The sequence below is a fragment of the Lissotriton helveticus genome, chromosome 12, assembly GCF_964261635.1.
Source record: "Lissotriton helveticus chromosome 12, aLisHel1.1, whole genome shotgun sequence".
Lineage (NCBI taxonomy): Eukaryota > Metazoa > Chordata > Amphibia > Caudata > Salamandridae > Lissotriton > Lissotriton helveticus.
In genome coordinates this window covers 72,076,213-72,093,069 of record NC_136073.1, presented here as the reverse complement: position 1 = coordinate 72,093,069, position 16,857 = coordinate 72,076,213, and the positions used below count along the sequence as shown (strand labels likewise).

At 46.1% G+C, this 16,857-nt stretch overlaps 1 protein-coding gene across 2 annotated transcripts in view; it reads left to right on the top strand.

Annotated features, from left to right (window-relative positions):
* The window catches only part of DNAH2 (dynein axonemal heavy chain 2), a 3,497,426-nt gene that overhangs the window by 2,511,147 nt on the left and 969,422 nt on the right, over positions 1-16,857 (top strand). For both annotated transcript variants that reach the window (XM_078670326.1, XM_078670327.1), the window contains 2 exons: positions 7,572-7,739; positions 16,561-16,721. In XM_078670326.1, coding sequence (XP_078526452.1) covers positions 7,572-7,739; positions 16,561-16,721 — 329 coding nt within the window. The remainder of the gene's footprint in view (positions 1-7,571; positions 7,740-16,560; positions 16,722-16,857) is intronic.

The window sequence follows — 16,857 nt, the reverse complement described above, 5'->3', positions numbered from 1 at the left end:
CTCATAGGGTACTGTCTCGCTCTTTTCCTACTATACGTACCACTGTCAGAGGATGACCCAGAATTACCACCTGTACTTCGATGTGATAATAATATCTCTACTGCTCTTTCAACGTCGGGACCAACTATCATACCCTCCCCAAATTTAAATCGTAACCTACACAACTCCTGCAGGTTGCTCTTCTGACCATTATCTTCCAAATCCTCACACAGGAAAACACACATCTGCTCAAAGACATATCTTTGCGTTGGTTCATCCCATTGACGGAAAACGTTCATGACAGACTCTACATCATATCTCGCTGTATCCATAGCCCAATTTCGTGCTAACTTATTCAATGTTTCCCTTTCCTGATAATCAGGCATTTGGCTTCGTAATTGTCTTCGTTCCGTGTTAGGGGTCGTTTTAGGCGACCGAAAAAGTGGTGAAGGAAAGTTAGTAACAATGCTGGCCATTTTATGCCAGACGAAAGGTGAAAGTGGAGGAATAGCTGGTAGTAGAACAGAGTCACGCAAAGCAGAAACAGAAATGTTCGTAGAACGAGTATCAGAGAGACTAGAAGGTGCGCTAGGCGAAATTTTAGAAGGAACGGTAGGAGAAATAGATGCGATCGGTGAGCCTTGAGGAGGCTGTGCCAAAGAAACAGGAGCCAGCTGAAGAGTAGCTGGTGAGTGCGGTAAAGGAGCCTGTATTACAGCTACCAAAGGTGCAACGAAAGGTTGCGGAGGTGCTGTGGCATTTTGTGCATAGGGTGGCGGAGAATTTAATAGGTGGGACATCAATGGATCTTTCTCGGATCCTTCCTGTTGACCTTTTCCTCTATTTGGCAGCATCGGGTAACATTTATCTATCGCTAGTTTCTTGCTCCTAAGCATCTGTTCGCTCTCCTGCTCTTCCTCGTTATCTCTGTATGCAACGGCAGCTTGCACCATTGACATACCTCTTTTATTCTTTTTTGCTAGTCTTATTTCTTTCTGTTTGGCTTCCTTGCGCCATAAGCGGAAAGAGTCAAACATTGCCGGCCGGGCTTTCTTCTTGAACAATTTGACCTCTAAGTTATCTAATATTTCTTGGTCGAAACTACCATATTGGAGCCATTTTAAAACACCATCCTTGCGGGTGTATTTTATCCATACCTCGTTATATGTGATAGGACCTACGCCGTGCTTCACATAGAGTTCATACATTGGAGTTCCAATTGGAGGAACCGGACAAGAATCTTCCAACTGGGAGTCCTTACTACAACCAAGACAAAACAAGTTTCCAAGTTTGCTAAAACCAGGCATCTTCGCTCACTGGTCTAGCTTCAAACTTCAAAGGATTATCTGTTACGATATTTCTCGTGAATACACGAGTCCTTCGGCTTTGGGGCTTGCAAGTTCCAAATCAAGTCGTATCTCAAGGATACCAAAAACTAAGAACAAACTAAGGACTAGGAGACGCTCCACTTATACTTAACTGAAGTATTTGAAGATCGATGACGTCGCTAGAAGACTCGTCTATCGTTTCGCTCTACCAAGGATCACTGGGTCCAAAACAAGGCGATAGTCAGGGCAGCAGTCCTTCGTAGCCGTCGGGACGCGGGGAACCTCGCAGCAAAGACCTTCGGAACCACGTCGACATACAGGGGTCGCTGAAGTGGCTGGCCGTCCTCCGGAATTTTCACACGAAGCTCCTCACGAACATCTGGCTTGGACCGTCACCGCTTGATATCGCCCCGAGTTGGGCGCCAACTGAGGTAACGGGTTTTTAGGAACCCGCTGGTGTCAGGGGATAACACCCGAAGACCTCTGAGTTCCCTTGTTCCGGACCACAGAAACACGTAGTCTTCTAGTCGCAGTCAAAGATCAAGTTTTATTGGTAGCTACCAAGTAACACGTGTCCCAGAAGTACACCACACAGAGAGTAGGTTCTTGGGAGACTGTTCGTTTTTACAGAACCAGCCGTCTCCTTATATATCAAATATATGGCTTCAAGCAAGAATTCTTGAGTTTATGGTATGGCAACACACATATTTCTACAACAATACAAAGAGCGAAGTCATGTAAGCAAGCCCATATTTTAGATGTCCAGTTTGCTGATAGATTACCCAGTTGGATCGGGAACTCCCATCAGATATAGATGAACCACCAATAAAGGAAGGTACAACCCAGCCATAAAAGCGCCATAAACAAGATACGGGGACAGGTGCGTGTTTGAAGGAAACATGGGCTGTATGTAGTGAATGGTTCGTGGAATGTTATGCGTAGATGCTATCGTATTCGGCCACTGGGCGAGGAGCTGCCTAAACAGGTTTGGCCGAAGACAGTGGAGTCAGTTGGGACAGGTCAGGGGAAAGTCACGAAAGATGGACGTGTCTATTTGGATCAAGCTCGACCTTTAATTGACTTATCATGAGGGCAAGATGCAAGATGGATGCCGTTCACAAAATGGAGTTTAAGGGATGGGACGGAAACTGTGATTTAGGGGTGTTGCCAACCCTCGATTGTAACGCAAATACATAGGAATGATGTCCTAATCATTATCGGTTCGTAGACACCAAAATCGTCTCGGTACGTTGAGGTTTCGTGACACGGGTATTGGACCTCGATATCGGGAAAACCACAGGGTCCGGATTTTGGGAACCACATAGACCTGCATCTTTTCAATCTCTTCCTGAAAATGGAGGAATCCAAAATACTCGTTCATGTCCTGTCTGCCCTGGACTCAGGAGACTGAATGGTATCATTGGATTTTCAGGACACATATTTTCTCATCCTCAACCCTGCGGTTCATGAGCACATTCAGTTTTCTGTGCTACTTTTTGGCCTTACCAGAGCCTCTCAGATTTTCATGAAAGTGAGAGCGTTGGTCACAGCTCACCTATGGTGATAAGTGATTCCAGTCTTCCCCCCTACCTCGACGATTGGCTGTTGAATGCGGGCTCCCCCACACAGTCGTCTCCCACCTCCAGACTACAGCGAACCTTCTGCATTCGCCGGGGTTCTCTGTCAACATTCCAGAATCACACCTGACTCCATCCAGATGCTCCCTTTCATCTGAGCTGTTCTGGACGCTGTGTAGTTTCGGGCTTATTCTCCCATGCTGCAAGCTCCAGGATATTCAGGCTATGATACCAATGTTTCAGCCTCTATCTTGCATTTTGGTGAGACTGACTCTGAGTCTGCTGGGCCTCATGGCCTCCTTCTTATTAGTGACACATGCCCATTGGCATATGCAGACTCTGCAGCAGGACCTGAAGTTCCAGTGGGTGCAGCATCATTGGAATCTCTCTGACATGGTCCAGGTCTCGGAGGGAACTGCAAAAGATTTTCAGTAGTGGCTAACCGGCTGTGATTGAGTCAATAGAAGACACGCCTCCCTTCCCCAACCAGAGCGGACTGTAGTGCAAATGTGTCACTCTTGGCCTGGAGCAGCCATCTGGGAGAAGTGGAGATCAAACGACTCTGGAGTCCAGAAGAATTTGGGCTCCCCATCAATCAGTTGGAGCTTTGGGTGATCCTTCACTCAGGGGAAGGCTGGTAATGGTGTTCACAGGATAAAACAACCCTCATTTGATATTGCAACCAACATAGTGGGTGGGGTTCTGGATCCTTTGTTGAAGAGGCTTTGCGCCTATGAACTTGGCTAAAACAATAGGGCATATGCCTATTGGTTCAACACATAGCAGGCTCTCCCAACGCCAAAGCGTACAAACTTAGCTGTCAATGCCTAGCAGATCACAAATGGTGTCTCCATCCGGAGGTGGCACAAGGTCTTACCCAAGAGTAGGGAGATCCATGATTAAATCTCTTGGCCTCTACCAACAACTGCAATGTTAGCAGTTTTGCACACTGGAGTTTTCAAGGGGGCTGTTGCTTTGTAATGCTTTTTTGTCTCAAAGGGGGCTCCGGCCTACTGTACACCTTTCCTCCAATACCATTATTGCCCAGAGTTCTAAAGAAGATCAGGAACGACTGGCCCCAAGTAGTTTTTGTGGCTCCGGATTGGGCATGGAGAGTCTGGTATCCCGAGATGTTGCGTAAAAGCACTGTGGGTGGGTCTTTTCTTGTTGCAGCAACGGGGCAGGGTTCTGCACCTGACCTTGAAAACTCTTTGCCTTCGTGCATGGAGATTTAATGGCTACAGCGGACAGATTTTGACCTTCTTCCCAAAGTCTGCTATGTTTTCTTGGCAGTCAGGCATGCCTCCACCACAAGGGCATACCCCTGCCGTTGGAGCAAGTTTGTGGCATGGTGTACAGATAAATATGGGCCCCCATTTCCCAGGTTCTTTGTTTATCATTCTTAACTTAGCCCAGCAGGACTCTGCTTTGGGCATGTTAAAAGGTCCTCTTTCTGCCATTTTGGCATTTCTTCAGTTGCTAGAACAGTCATCCCTTTTCAAATCCCCTATTGTACGTAGGTTCCTGAAAGGTCTCCAGCATTGTTCTCACCAACACCTATTGTTCTCACATTTCCAATGTGTGCCCCCTTTGAGCCACTACACAACTGACCACTCAGTTTCTCACAAGAAAAATGGCCTTCCTAGTGGCAATAACATCTACCCAGAAGGTCAGTGAGTTACAGACACTGTCGGTTTATACTCCGTATCTTAACATCTACCCAGACAAGCTGGTCCATCGGACTCTTGCATCTTTTTTTACCAAAGGTAGTAACTCCCCTTCACGGAGGCCAATCCATCTTCTGCCTACCTTTTACGCTCATCCTCACTCCTCTAAAGAAGAGGAGAGACTCTATTGGTTGGAGTCAGAAGGAGCATTGTCGCTCTACCTTGACTGAACAAATGAGCTCCAGATGGATGACCAACTCTTTGTGATGTACGTCGGAGCAAAGAAAGGGAAGGTGGTGCAGAAACAGACCAGCTCTTGATGCATATTGCCCTGCTTGAAGATCTACTAGGCATTGGCCAAAAAGCAACCTCCTGAAGGTTTGGGAACTCATTCTACCAGAGCCATGGTTATGAACTGGCTGAGTTCCTGTCCTGGATATCTGTCTGGCAGCAACATGGGCTTCCTTACACACGTTTATGAAGCATGTTTGCCCAGACAGTGAGTTACCGTGTGATGGTCACTTTGCTCGTTCGGTTCTACAGGACTTCTTAGTCTTATCCATATATCAGCACCTCCTCTGGAGAGATAATGCCTGGGTATCTAGTCTAAGGTAAGGTCTCTGTCTGATGTACAAATTACTTACCTTCTGTAACGTCTTATCTGGTACAGACTCTATTTAGCTGCTGATTCATTACCGACTCACCCATCCTCTCTGCTCTGCGAACGGATTTTAGAGTAAAGGATTGTCCCCTTTTTCAGGGGCCCTAGCTTAGCGCACCAGTGGCCAGTGTTGTTGGTGGCTCTGCGCTTCTGGTGTGGAAAGTTGTGAAAAAAACACTAACTGCAGCATTCTGGGGTGGCTCCTACAATGGCTCCGTGCACGTAGTTTCTGATGCAGACAACTCCGACAATACCGCGCTGAGCCCAACTATGCCATGTACTGGTGTGCAGGGGTACTGCTCACCAAAAGTTTCCAGATCCAGTCTGAATCCTGGGAAATATTTTAGATGATGGGGAGGTTGACAGGGAAGGCTGTGGAGCAGCATAGGGAGCACTGCATGCTTCAGTTGTGTCATAGGAGGGGGTCAGGAAGGGCAGATGGCTGGGGCTTGGCTATGCTTGCTTCCCTCTTTCAATTTTACCAGTTATATATTTCTTTCTGGTAGAATTGGGTTTGGCATTCCCACAACCGTAAAATTCAGGTGCGGGAACACCAGGCCAGTTGCGAGCAGGAACAGTGATATTTACCACTCAATCTGACTTGTAATCAGGACAAAAAAGTATAACTCAAAGTAGTGACTTTTATTGTTAATTGTGTAGTGAACAGAAGTTCTAAAAAGTTACTTACTCACAGGAGAAGTTACTTACCTTCGGTAACGCCTGATCTAATAGAGACTATCTAGCCGCAGGTTAATTACCTTAAAACCTTCACTGTCCTATGAGTTTTAAGATGGAATCTAAGATGACAATAATGAATGTCTGTATCGATTTGAGACTTCTGGCATTACCTTCTTTTTTTCTGTTTAGAAATTTTTTATTTATCATTTGAAAGATAACACAAAAGAAATGTCATGCATGTAAGGAAAAAATACATAAGACTGCGTATACATGTCATATGTGATCACAAATAATTTTATAAGTAAGGGGGGAAAGAGAAAGAGGATAGGGAAGATAAGGGAAAAGAAAAGAGGAAAGGAAAAGAGAGGAAAGAGGGAAAAGAATAAAAGAAAGAGATGATCAGGATTAAAATGTGGGATTAGTAGAAAGTAAGGAAGTAGGAGATTTGGAGGAAAGATAAGTGGTGAACGGAAGCCAAAGAAGATCAGATTTAATTTTTAGGGGGACAGAATTGGATGATGCAATAGAAATTCAGTGTTCATCACAAATAAAGTTCCACCAAGTATGCACAGAGAGCTTTGAGTTATCTTTCCAACACGATAAAATAACTTTAAATGCAAGAGCAAAAACAGGTCCAATAACTTAGCAGAAGAGGATACAATAACAATATCATCGGATAAAGAACCTAAAAAAACATTCAATAAAGATAATGGGGCGGAGCAAGAAAACATTGGCATGCAGATATTCCATACTTCAGTCCAAAATGATAAAACAGAGGAACATTCGTATAATTGATGTTTAAGAGTCCCAGTTTCTTTGGAGCATGACCAACATAACGAGGAAGAAGTATGGGAAAACTTATGTATACTAACTGGGGTAATAACAACCCTATGATATATGAAGAATAAAGATTGAGTAATACGTGCAGCATTAGATACCTTAAAAAGTTTGGACCATAACCGATCCCACAATGCAACAGAGAGGGAGACATCGAGGTCAGTCTCCCAAGCGTTCTCTACATTCGATTTAGGGCGGTCAGAGACATTTGATAACAAAATTGAGTAAACAAGAGCAGCTTTGGGTTGGTGAGTGGAAAATAAAGAATACAATGGGGTGGTAGGGATAAAAGAAGGAAAAGCGACAGGCAGGGAAAGGGCTGGCATTACCTTCTACACTGTCCCTTCTACCTCCATTAACGTTCTGTTCAGAGCATGGCCCGTACAAATGGGTGCATTAATCCACATGAAAGTAGAGTTTTCATGCTTAATTGTACCACTTAAATCTGCGTCTGCATAGGTATTTCCCATTTTATGGGAGTCAACTTGTAATTGAACACTACTCACAGGATGTTGCTGCTTTTGTTACCAGTTTTTATAGCTACAGAGTTTCCACCTCTTTAGTGCAGTGCAACCTGTAATCTGGCCCTTATTTTGTTGCTTGTTTTTATAGCAGTATTATTCGGACTGTGCTGTATTTTGTAAGACACAAACCTTCCCTGTTTTTGATCGACATTTCAACATTGTCTCATGTGGTCAAAATGTTTGCACAATTTCCTATTGATGCCCATGACACAAAAGTATCCTAAATACCGCTGCATTTACACAAATGTTTCTGGTCATTCCTGAGTCAGAATTAATTTGATGTATTCTGTCTGACTTTATCTCTGTCCTTCTCTCTCCAGTAACTCGCATCGTCCGAGTCATTGGCCAGCTCCGGGGAAACATGCTCCTGATTGGCATCGGCGGCAGTGGGAGGGAAAGCTTGGCTCGCTTGGCATCCTGGATCTGTGTCTACAATGTTTTTCAGATTGAAGTAACAAAGTCCTACCGCAAGCAGGAATTTCGAGAAGGTGAGTCTTCTAAGAACCACTGGGTAGTGCATTGAACAATTGATGGTGGTGTAGTGAAACACATTTATACAGATTGACTGTGGTGTCATTGGAATATTTATGTTTTAACCTTAGACTGGCACATGTTGGATCTCAAACACCTTATGATGTGTCACCGGAGAACCACTGGGTATCTCATTGAGCAATTGATGGTGGTGTAGTGAAACATTTTCACACAGATTGACTGTGATGTATTTGAGATATATATGTAATAGCATTGGACTGGTACTTTTTGCGTTGCATGCACCTTATTACAGGAATTATCAATGAAAACTGGGTAACACATTAAAGAATTGATGACGGTGCAGTGAGACATATCCATACAATTGACTCCGGTATCATTGAGATATGTATAGACTAACCTTATATTGGCACATGTTGGACTGCATACCCCTCACATGGGAAGCACTTGATAGTGCACTGAACAATAGATGCTCATGCAGTGAAACATATTCACTGAAAATGTGGTGTCACTGATATCATGCATGTAAAAGAATTGGAGTGGCACATGCTGCATCATATGTGCCCTATGACATGAGTCAGCTTTTAACGATATGCGCTGTATGACATGAGTCAGTTCTGAACCACTGTGTGCATATGAGAAACACAATCCTTATAATAGCTGGTCTTGCAATAAAGAACATTTACACAGATGATTGACAGCATTGTGATTGAGAAGTATGAAATAGCATTGGACAGGCACTTGTTGCATTGCATGTACCTTATGCGATGAGTCACTTGAACACCACTGGGAAATACATTGAACAATATATTGTCGCGAGGTGAAACATTCACACAGCTTAACTGTGGTGTCATTGGAAGTTATTTGTTGTAGTATATGGGATAGGTGATAGTACGCGCGCTATGCTGCTGTGATCTTAAGCGTGCAGCGCTGATAACTATTTTAAAACTACCGCTTATTGTATCTTGGTTTTGTTTAATTTTGTTTCCCCTGATTTTAATAATATTACCGCTGTGCCCCCACACTTGCACTGTAATTGTGCCCTCACCGCGTTAGAGCGGAGTTTGTTACCTTGTTGCCTGCTCGCTGGCGCCTGGTCGCCATCTTGGGGGTGGCTACTGCTGAACGCGCCACTTGCCTGAGCGCTCTAGCGCTTTGCAGGAGTCCAGGTGAGCCTATACTTAAAGCTCACTCCATGCGCGCAGCGGTGACGCGCAGCGGTAGCGCCTGACTCGCGCCTGAGTCAAGCCAGAGTCTGCTCGTCTGCGCTCGTCCGCGCAAGGAAGACGCAGGACGCGGCAGGACACTATTGTGCGGCAACCATGATCTATCAGTATTCCAGTCAGGCTCTCCACCTGATTAGACGAAGACTACCCTCTTGTTCGCACGTAGCTCAGCATCCCCTGTGCGGCCCTCATACCTGCCCCTGTGGATGGTGGGATCTATCGGCACCGACGATGGCCCCTAGCCAGGTACTGCTGCACTGTAAAAAGAAACCTTTACCTTTTAGTGCCGTTAAATTGTGGCACCATAATGTCAGATCCTTGCCGAAACATCATCGAGATATTTATGAACTCATCTCCTTAGAAGGTCCTGATATCTTCTTCCTGACGGAGACCTGGCTGGGTGATGAGGATACGGCCATTATTAATCTGGCCCTTCCCCCGGGTTACGCATGCCATACATTAAATCGTAAGGAGAGAGGTGGAGGCATTGCCGTGGCCTTCAAAACTTGCTTCACCTGCACTTGGAAGCCTATGGTCTTGGCTGGAGCAGAGTGTGCCCACTTTTCCATCAGTGTTAGTCAGCATCAAACACTTTCAGGCCTTTTGATTTACCGCCCTCCGGGGAGTGATAGTGCTTTCAGGAAAGCCCTTCCTGAGCTGGTAAGCTCTCTCTCACTGCTCTCTTCTAATATTACCATCATTGGCGATCTCAACATACACTTTGATGCCACGGAGATACCAGTGGTGAGAGGTCTGCTGGATGACCTTGAAGCAGTACAACTGCTCCAACTGGTCCGTCATCCGACTCACGAGGGAGGCCATATCCTCGATCCGGTTTTTACAAATTTGCAACTGGCCGAGGTTTTACCTCCTAGACCCATGGGATGGAGTGATCATTTCCTCATTGAGCTTTCTGTCACAATGGTGACACAATCTACTGGGAAGCCGGATAAAACATCTTTCAGGCGGCCCTGGAAAAAGCTCAAATTGGAGGATTTCCACCGTCTTTTGATCACTACACCTCTGGCTCTCACGGATGACGTTGTAACCGGGTATACCATCTTCTGCGCCTGGATTGTTAAAGTCCTTGACGTATTAATCCCAGCCGGTTGGAGCAGGAATCGACATTCTCAGCCTAACCCCTGGTACACGGAGGCACTCGGGTGTATCAAAGCCACCTGCCGACAAGCCGAAAGAGCATGGAGGAAGAATTATGATAAAGACCTGAAAGTATGCTACTTGGCCAAGGTAAAGAAATATCATAGAGCTGTTTGCCGGGCCCGAGCTGACTACTATGCACGGGAGTTTCAGGCGAGCTCTAACCTGTCCAAACTGGTTTTTAAAGTTTTGAAGGAGCTCACAGCGAACAGACTTCCTATTACGGAGATCTGCTCCCTTGCTCACTGTGAGTCGTTAGCCAGCTTCTTTGTGGAAAAAGTAAATGCCATCTATCGCTCTTTTCCCAAAGCTGATCCTGGCATTACGATTTAGACATTGCGTACTTCGCAGTGCTTGGCATTTCTCCCTACACCATCGGAGCAGGAGTTTAATCTCCTAGCAGCCAGGGTCAAGTCTGGTTCACCAGATGACCCTTTGAGACCTGCCCAGTTTATGGACTCGGCGTCCTTTTGCCTTCCTCCCATTCGCCATCTGGTGGAACAATCCCTTACCACCGGCTTAGTTCCTCCTAGTTGGAAGGCTGCCTGTGTCATGCCCATCCTAAAGAAGCCTGGATTGGATCCGTTGATGCCGGAGAGTTATCGACCTATCTCCCTTCTTCCCTGGGTGGCAAAGATTACAGAGTCCCATGTTAATAACATCTTAACAAACCATCTGGAATATGTACATCTATTAGATCCTACACAGAATGGCTTTAGATCTGGACATAGTACAGAGATGGCACTTTTATTTATGGTCGAACATCTCCGCTCTGTACTAGATGCAGGTCAAACGGCGGCACTGGTCCTTTTGGACCTTAGTGCCGCCTTTGACACTGTATCTCATACCATTCTTATTCGAAGGCTTGGTGAGGCGGGCATTTCAGGCAGGGCGCTGGATTGGTTCCAATCGTTCCTTTCGGAGCGATCTTTTCAGGTTGTAGTGCCACCGTTCAGATCCAAGTCCCATGCCATCACTCAAGGAGTTCCACAGGGCTCGGCATTGAGCCCCACTCTCTTCAACCTGTATGTTCAACCTTTGGCGGAGGTTGCGAAGAGTTGGGGTCTCACTATGGTATCTTATGCCGATGATACCCAGTTGGCGGTGGCTCTTAACGGGGACTCTGACCAACTGGCGTCGAGCTTTGCGGATGGTTTGAGGGCTGTTGCTAGTTGGTTTACTTCCAACTGTTTACAACTTAACGCCCTCAAAACTGAGGTGATGGTGCTAGGGAAACATCCTGATTGGTGGGGTGCCAGCTGGTGGCCTAAGGAGCTGGGACCTCCTCCTAAACCGGTCTCTGAACTCAGAAATCTTGGCATCTGGTTAGACTCCAAACTAACCTTCTCGGTCCATACTAAGAAGGTGGCATCCACATGCTTTGGCATCCTGCGTGGTTTGAGGCCTATCCTCAGATTTTTTGATTCCCCCACCCGCCAGATGGTAATCCAAGCTCGCGTTCTATCGAGGCTCGATTACGCGAGCTCACTGCTCTTGGGTGCCAACCAGGCGGAAGTATCGCGACTTCAACGGGTGCAGAACGCGGCAGCTAGAGCCCTGGTGGGCCTGCTGCGCTTCTGCTCAGCCCGTAGTACAATTTACAATCTGCACTGGTTGCCAGTAATCAGGCGCATAGAGTTCAAGGCCCTCTGTTTTGCCTTCAAAATTCTCAAATCTGACACCCCTATCATCCTTCAGCACCTTCTGTCTTTGTATATTCCATCACGCAGTCTTCGTTCTGCTGGCCAAAATCTGGCAATTGTCCCCCGATTCCAGAGATGTAGATTGGGCGGCCGATCGTTTATGGTCTTGGCCTCCAAGCTATGGAACTCACTTCCTGCCTATATTCGCACCCTGGATGATCTTTTTGCTTTTAGGAAAGCTGTCAAAACTTATTTCTTTCCTCTGCCTTATTAATCACTCCTAATTTCTTTCTGTGTTATTAGTTATGTTGCCTTCTCCAGTTATAGCGCCGGGACGCCCCTTAGCTGGGGCAGCTGTGCGCTCAAAAATTCAAATAACATAACATGACATAATAGCACTGATCATGCACTTACTGCATCACATGCACCTCATGATGTGAGTCACATAAGAACTACTGGCTAACACATTGAAAAACAGATAATTGTGAACTGTTGGACCTTACTTTGCGTGTTTTCCCCCAACGTTTGCCTTTCAGCCTCCTATTTTGCTGACTTTGTTTTTGCTGGCTTTATGGTTCTGCACACTTTACTACTGCCAACCAATGCTGAAGTGCTTGTGCTTTCTCCTTTAAACATGGTAAAATTAGCTTACACCCAATTGGCATATTTAATTTACTTGTAATTCCCTAGTAAAGTGGTACTTCATGTAACCAGGGCCAGTAAATGAAATGCTACTAGTGGGTCTGCAGCACTGATTGTGCCATTCACTTCCTTTAAACATGTCTCATTGCAGACTGTGTTTGCAGTTTTAAACTGCCATTTCAGCCTAACAAGATAAACATTTTTGACAGGTGCAAACCTTTTTTTTTAATGCACATAAGTCACCCTTAGTGTAGGCCCTGAGCTGCCCAGAGGGCAAAGTTCTGTCTATTTAAAAAGTTGAACATGTGCTGTTACGTTTATCTGAAAGAGCTTATTAGTTATAGATTCCTTACTTTAGGATTACCCCCTGGTGCCAGAATGGATCCAGAGAATATTTTCCTCAGCAGTACAATACACTGTGCATCGGTAGGTGGTGTCGGTGGACTCTTCGTCGGTGTCGTGGTCGCCGGGATGACTTCGCGGTGCCTACTTAGATGCCGCCCCTGCAAGCTGACGTAAGGTCTTTCTTTTTCCGCGCCAGCCTAGTGCAGATCCGTAGAGAGCTTGCCTCTCAGTCACTTTTTGACTAAACTTTTTCAACCTTTGTTGACTTCTTTTTTTGACTCTTCAACTCCTAGTGCGTGAGGGATGTCCCATTGTCGGGCCGGCTTCAAGCCCTGCGAGGTCTTTCACAAACTGATGTCTGTGACGGACCCACACCTCGTGTGCCTCTGGTGCCTGGAGCATGACCACGACATGAAGTCGGGCTCTGGCTGTCGGCCAAGAATCCGAAGTCTTTGCGGGAGCGGTCCCGAAAGCTTTTGGAGCCCGACAGTCGGCTACACGTCACTCCCGGTCTCGCGTGAGAGGAATATCTCGAGTCCGGTCGCAGAGCCACCACACCTCATCCAAGTCTTAGCACTCCTTGGGTAAGTCGAAGCACAAGAAGAAGGCGAAGAAGCACCATCGCTCTTTGCCTTCTCCCTGTTGGCTGGCTGACCCGACTCGGGACCCGGAGCGTCGTTTCTCTAAGGCTCTGTCTCTGGTGCCTCATTTAGGGACAACTCAGCGCCTCCCCCGTTTAAGGGAGGCAGAGCATCCCCTGCCCAGCTTCGTACGTTATACGAAGCCCTCCGCCGAATCTTTGGGGAGCCCGACTCCGCTGGTGCGCCTTAGTGCCCTGCAGAGCCGGTTGGGAGCCCTGGGTTCCAGTCTTTCCCTATTTCGACGACTGGCTGTTGATGGTGGGCTTGCCTCAGGCTGACTTCTCCCACTTTCAGACTACGGTGGACCTCCTTCATTCACTGGGGTTCACTATCAGCATGCCAAAGTCACACCCAATTCCCTCTCAGTCGCTCCTTTTCATCTGGGCTGTTCTGGACACAGTGCAGTTTTGGCCCTCGTTCTTGCTTTGAATTACTATAGCGCCATCTTTGTCCGCTGGTTTTATTACAAGGGGATCCTTTTTACAGAGTGAGTCTAGAGCTTCTCTTTCCTGTCTGGTAAGGTTTTGGAAGATTTTCCTTTTTGGTTGAAATTCTGCAACTTCTTTTATGACTGCTTCTTCAATGGCTAGTACTGCTGGGTGGGGAGGGGGGGTTAATGAGGGTGGAGGTTGGAAACCTGATTTTTTTCAACAAGTTTGGGTGGCCTTCCTTGGTTTCTGTGTGTGGGAACTTGCCAAAGAATGCTTAAAGGCAAATATTATGAAAAAATCACTCCAGCTCTAATCTCATTTTGAATTTGTCCATCTGTGTCGTTGGGACAAATCCCAAACCTTTGTTGAGTACCCCAAGTTCTGTTGAAGATAATTCTTCTGTGGTGAGACTGAAGTAAAAACGGATACGTGGTTGCCACAACTACTAGATACCCACTTCATGCTTTCTAATCAGTTTTTTCTCTTTTCCTCTCTGTGATAAATACCTGCACTCCAGTGTCTGACTACAGGGCCTATCCCCTGCGCCCCCTGATAAGTACAATGTATTTATAACCTGGGTAGGCCAACAATGGAACACAAGTAAATGTTTGTGTCAATGTCTTCACATGTATGTTGGAATAATAATGCATGTCACGGCCATACGGCCTCCAACCATTGTGGTTTCTCTATGTCTCAGTTTGTTTATCAATTACATTTAACACCATTACGATTACAATGTGCTTGCTTTTATGCCATATTTTGGTGCCTACATATGAGATAAGCCCAGAATTCGGACACACATGTGCAAAAAGTACAGAGTACACTTTGAAACTCTTAGCCTGTAAAGAATATTTCCAACAGAGCGCAACATATGACAAATATACAAGTTTTTTCATGATTAGGTAGTTATGAGCAACATGTAAATGAGATTACACTGCAATTTCAATCAGCAGGTATTTCCTTAAGACAGCAAGTACATGTCTTTTGTTTGCATGCTGAAGCTGACATTTAGCATATTATTAAGCAGTCACCTGTATAGTTAACGGGGTTGTGTCACTAGGGAATTTCCTTTTTCTAGTATCGCCCTGAAGAATGCCCAGGACCTATATAGGCCATTAGAGTAAGGACATTAGGTAAATGTTGGCCCCGCAGCCGGTTTTCTCTGGGTCGGGAATATCGGACCCGGTGTTCCCAGCCAGAAGGAACAGCCACTAAAATTCATTGAGGCTTCGGCTGCCAAGCCTCTGCCCCGCCGACGCCGCACCTCTTTCTACGGCAAGCATGCCATGCTCTCCCTGCCAGGGCACTTCCCGCTCCCTACCTCAGTCACCCCAACCCCCCGCTTTTACTCCCACCCTGCGGAGAAGCCCCTGCTCCCGCTTGCTACCCGCTTCAAGCGCCATGCCGAATTCTGTGGCAATTCAGTAGCACGCAGTTATTCCCCACTCCAAGCGGTCTAACTGCTAGTTGCCCAGTAGCGTTGGGGTGTTTCCACATAGGGCTGGCAGTGACAGGTGTGGGCGCCAGGACTGTCGGGCCTTGAGGCGGGGAGCTGCTGGGATGCCAAGGGCAGACCCAGCGGCCGCTGCCGTGGGAAGCTTTGCCTCTTTCCCCCATCCGCCACAGTAGCTGTGATTATTCCCTACCCTGAGAGTTTTGCTAACGGGCTGCAATAATAATTGATCCCTTAGAATTGAGAGTACTGCAGAGTAGAAAGTTATGATGACTGCTGACTCGCTGAGACTTCATAGCCTTGAGAAGCTCAAGCTAACGGTGACGACTGTCTGTGACCTTGAATATCTAAATTAATCGGCCACAGAAATACACACACATATCTCCTCCTCACCCTCTTCCATTTACTGGGCTCTTCGGAGCTGGGGATCCAGGCGGTATTCAGGAAGTGATGTCATAAGAGGTTATAGCGTTCTACTTCTAGATCAAGGGGGGGTTCATCTCCATTGACATCAGGAGATGGTGAGGCATTTCTTGTTCTCGCCTAACATCCCATTGAAAAAGGTTCAGTGTATTGTCTATGTGGATGAGCTGCTGGGCGGTTGGAAATGTTCCAGGATCTGATAGATGAAAATGTCCAGCAGAGGTATCCAACTCAGGTCCAGAAGGGTCAGCTTTCAGTCAGCTTTTCATGATAATGACTGGCTGTTAAACTGTACTATTTACATAGATGGCGTGTAAATGAATTCTATGTGGCTATCCTGAGACTTGAGGAATGGATCCCTTTCTCTTCGACCTATGGTTGATCCCAGCCAGGCTGAAATGTACACGATCTATTGTTAAACAGGTAAGGAGCGCACCCCATATCCAAGAAGGTTGGACGAGATAGCCAGCACTGTAGGAAGTTGCAGAGATGATCTTGCAATGTAGGTCGATGCAGAAAGTTCCACATTCAAAGTTAGGTAACAGTATTTCTCCCGTACGAGAGTCCTGTATTAATTTTCGTACTGATTCAGATAATTACCCTTCAGGAAAGGAACTTAGGAAATTTGTAGACCTTTACATTGGGCAAGGTGTCATGGGACTGCATTTGTAAACTCTAAATACTTGACACATGAGCGAACAGAATTATTTGTTTGTTTTCAGATTTCACAGTGACCTAAGTTAGTAATCATATTTTGTACATAGAATGGCTTCCACGTGGGAACTTACTTTTGGCAGTCCAAACTGTAGTCCATAATGAATTATCCCCATAATGAACTTTGAGCTTATTCCCTTGCAGATATTAAAAGGCTCTATCGCCAGACCGGTGTGGAAGATAAGCCTACAGTGTTCCTCTTCAACGACACCCAGATCGTGGATGAGGCTTTTGTGGAAGATATCAACAACATCTTGAGTTCTGGAGAAGTCCCCAATCTTTACAAGGCTGATGAGTTCGAAGAGGTGTGTCCTTTGATTCAGGCACTTGAATGAGCCCGGCAGCCCATACTCTACTTCTTAATATAGCAGGGAGGGTTGTATGATGTTTCAACGCATGCTTTTACCATGCATGCCTTTACAACGCAGGTATTACAACGCA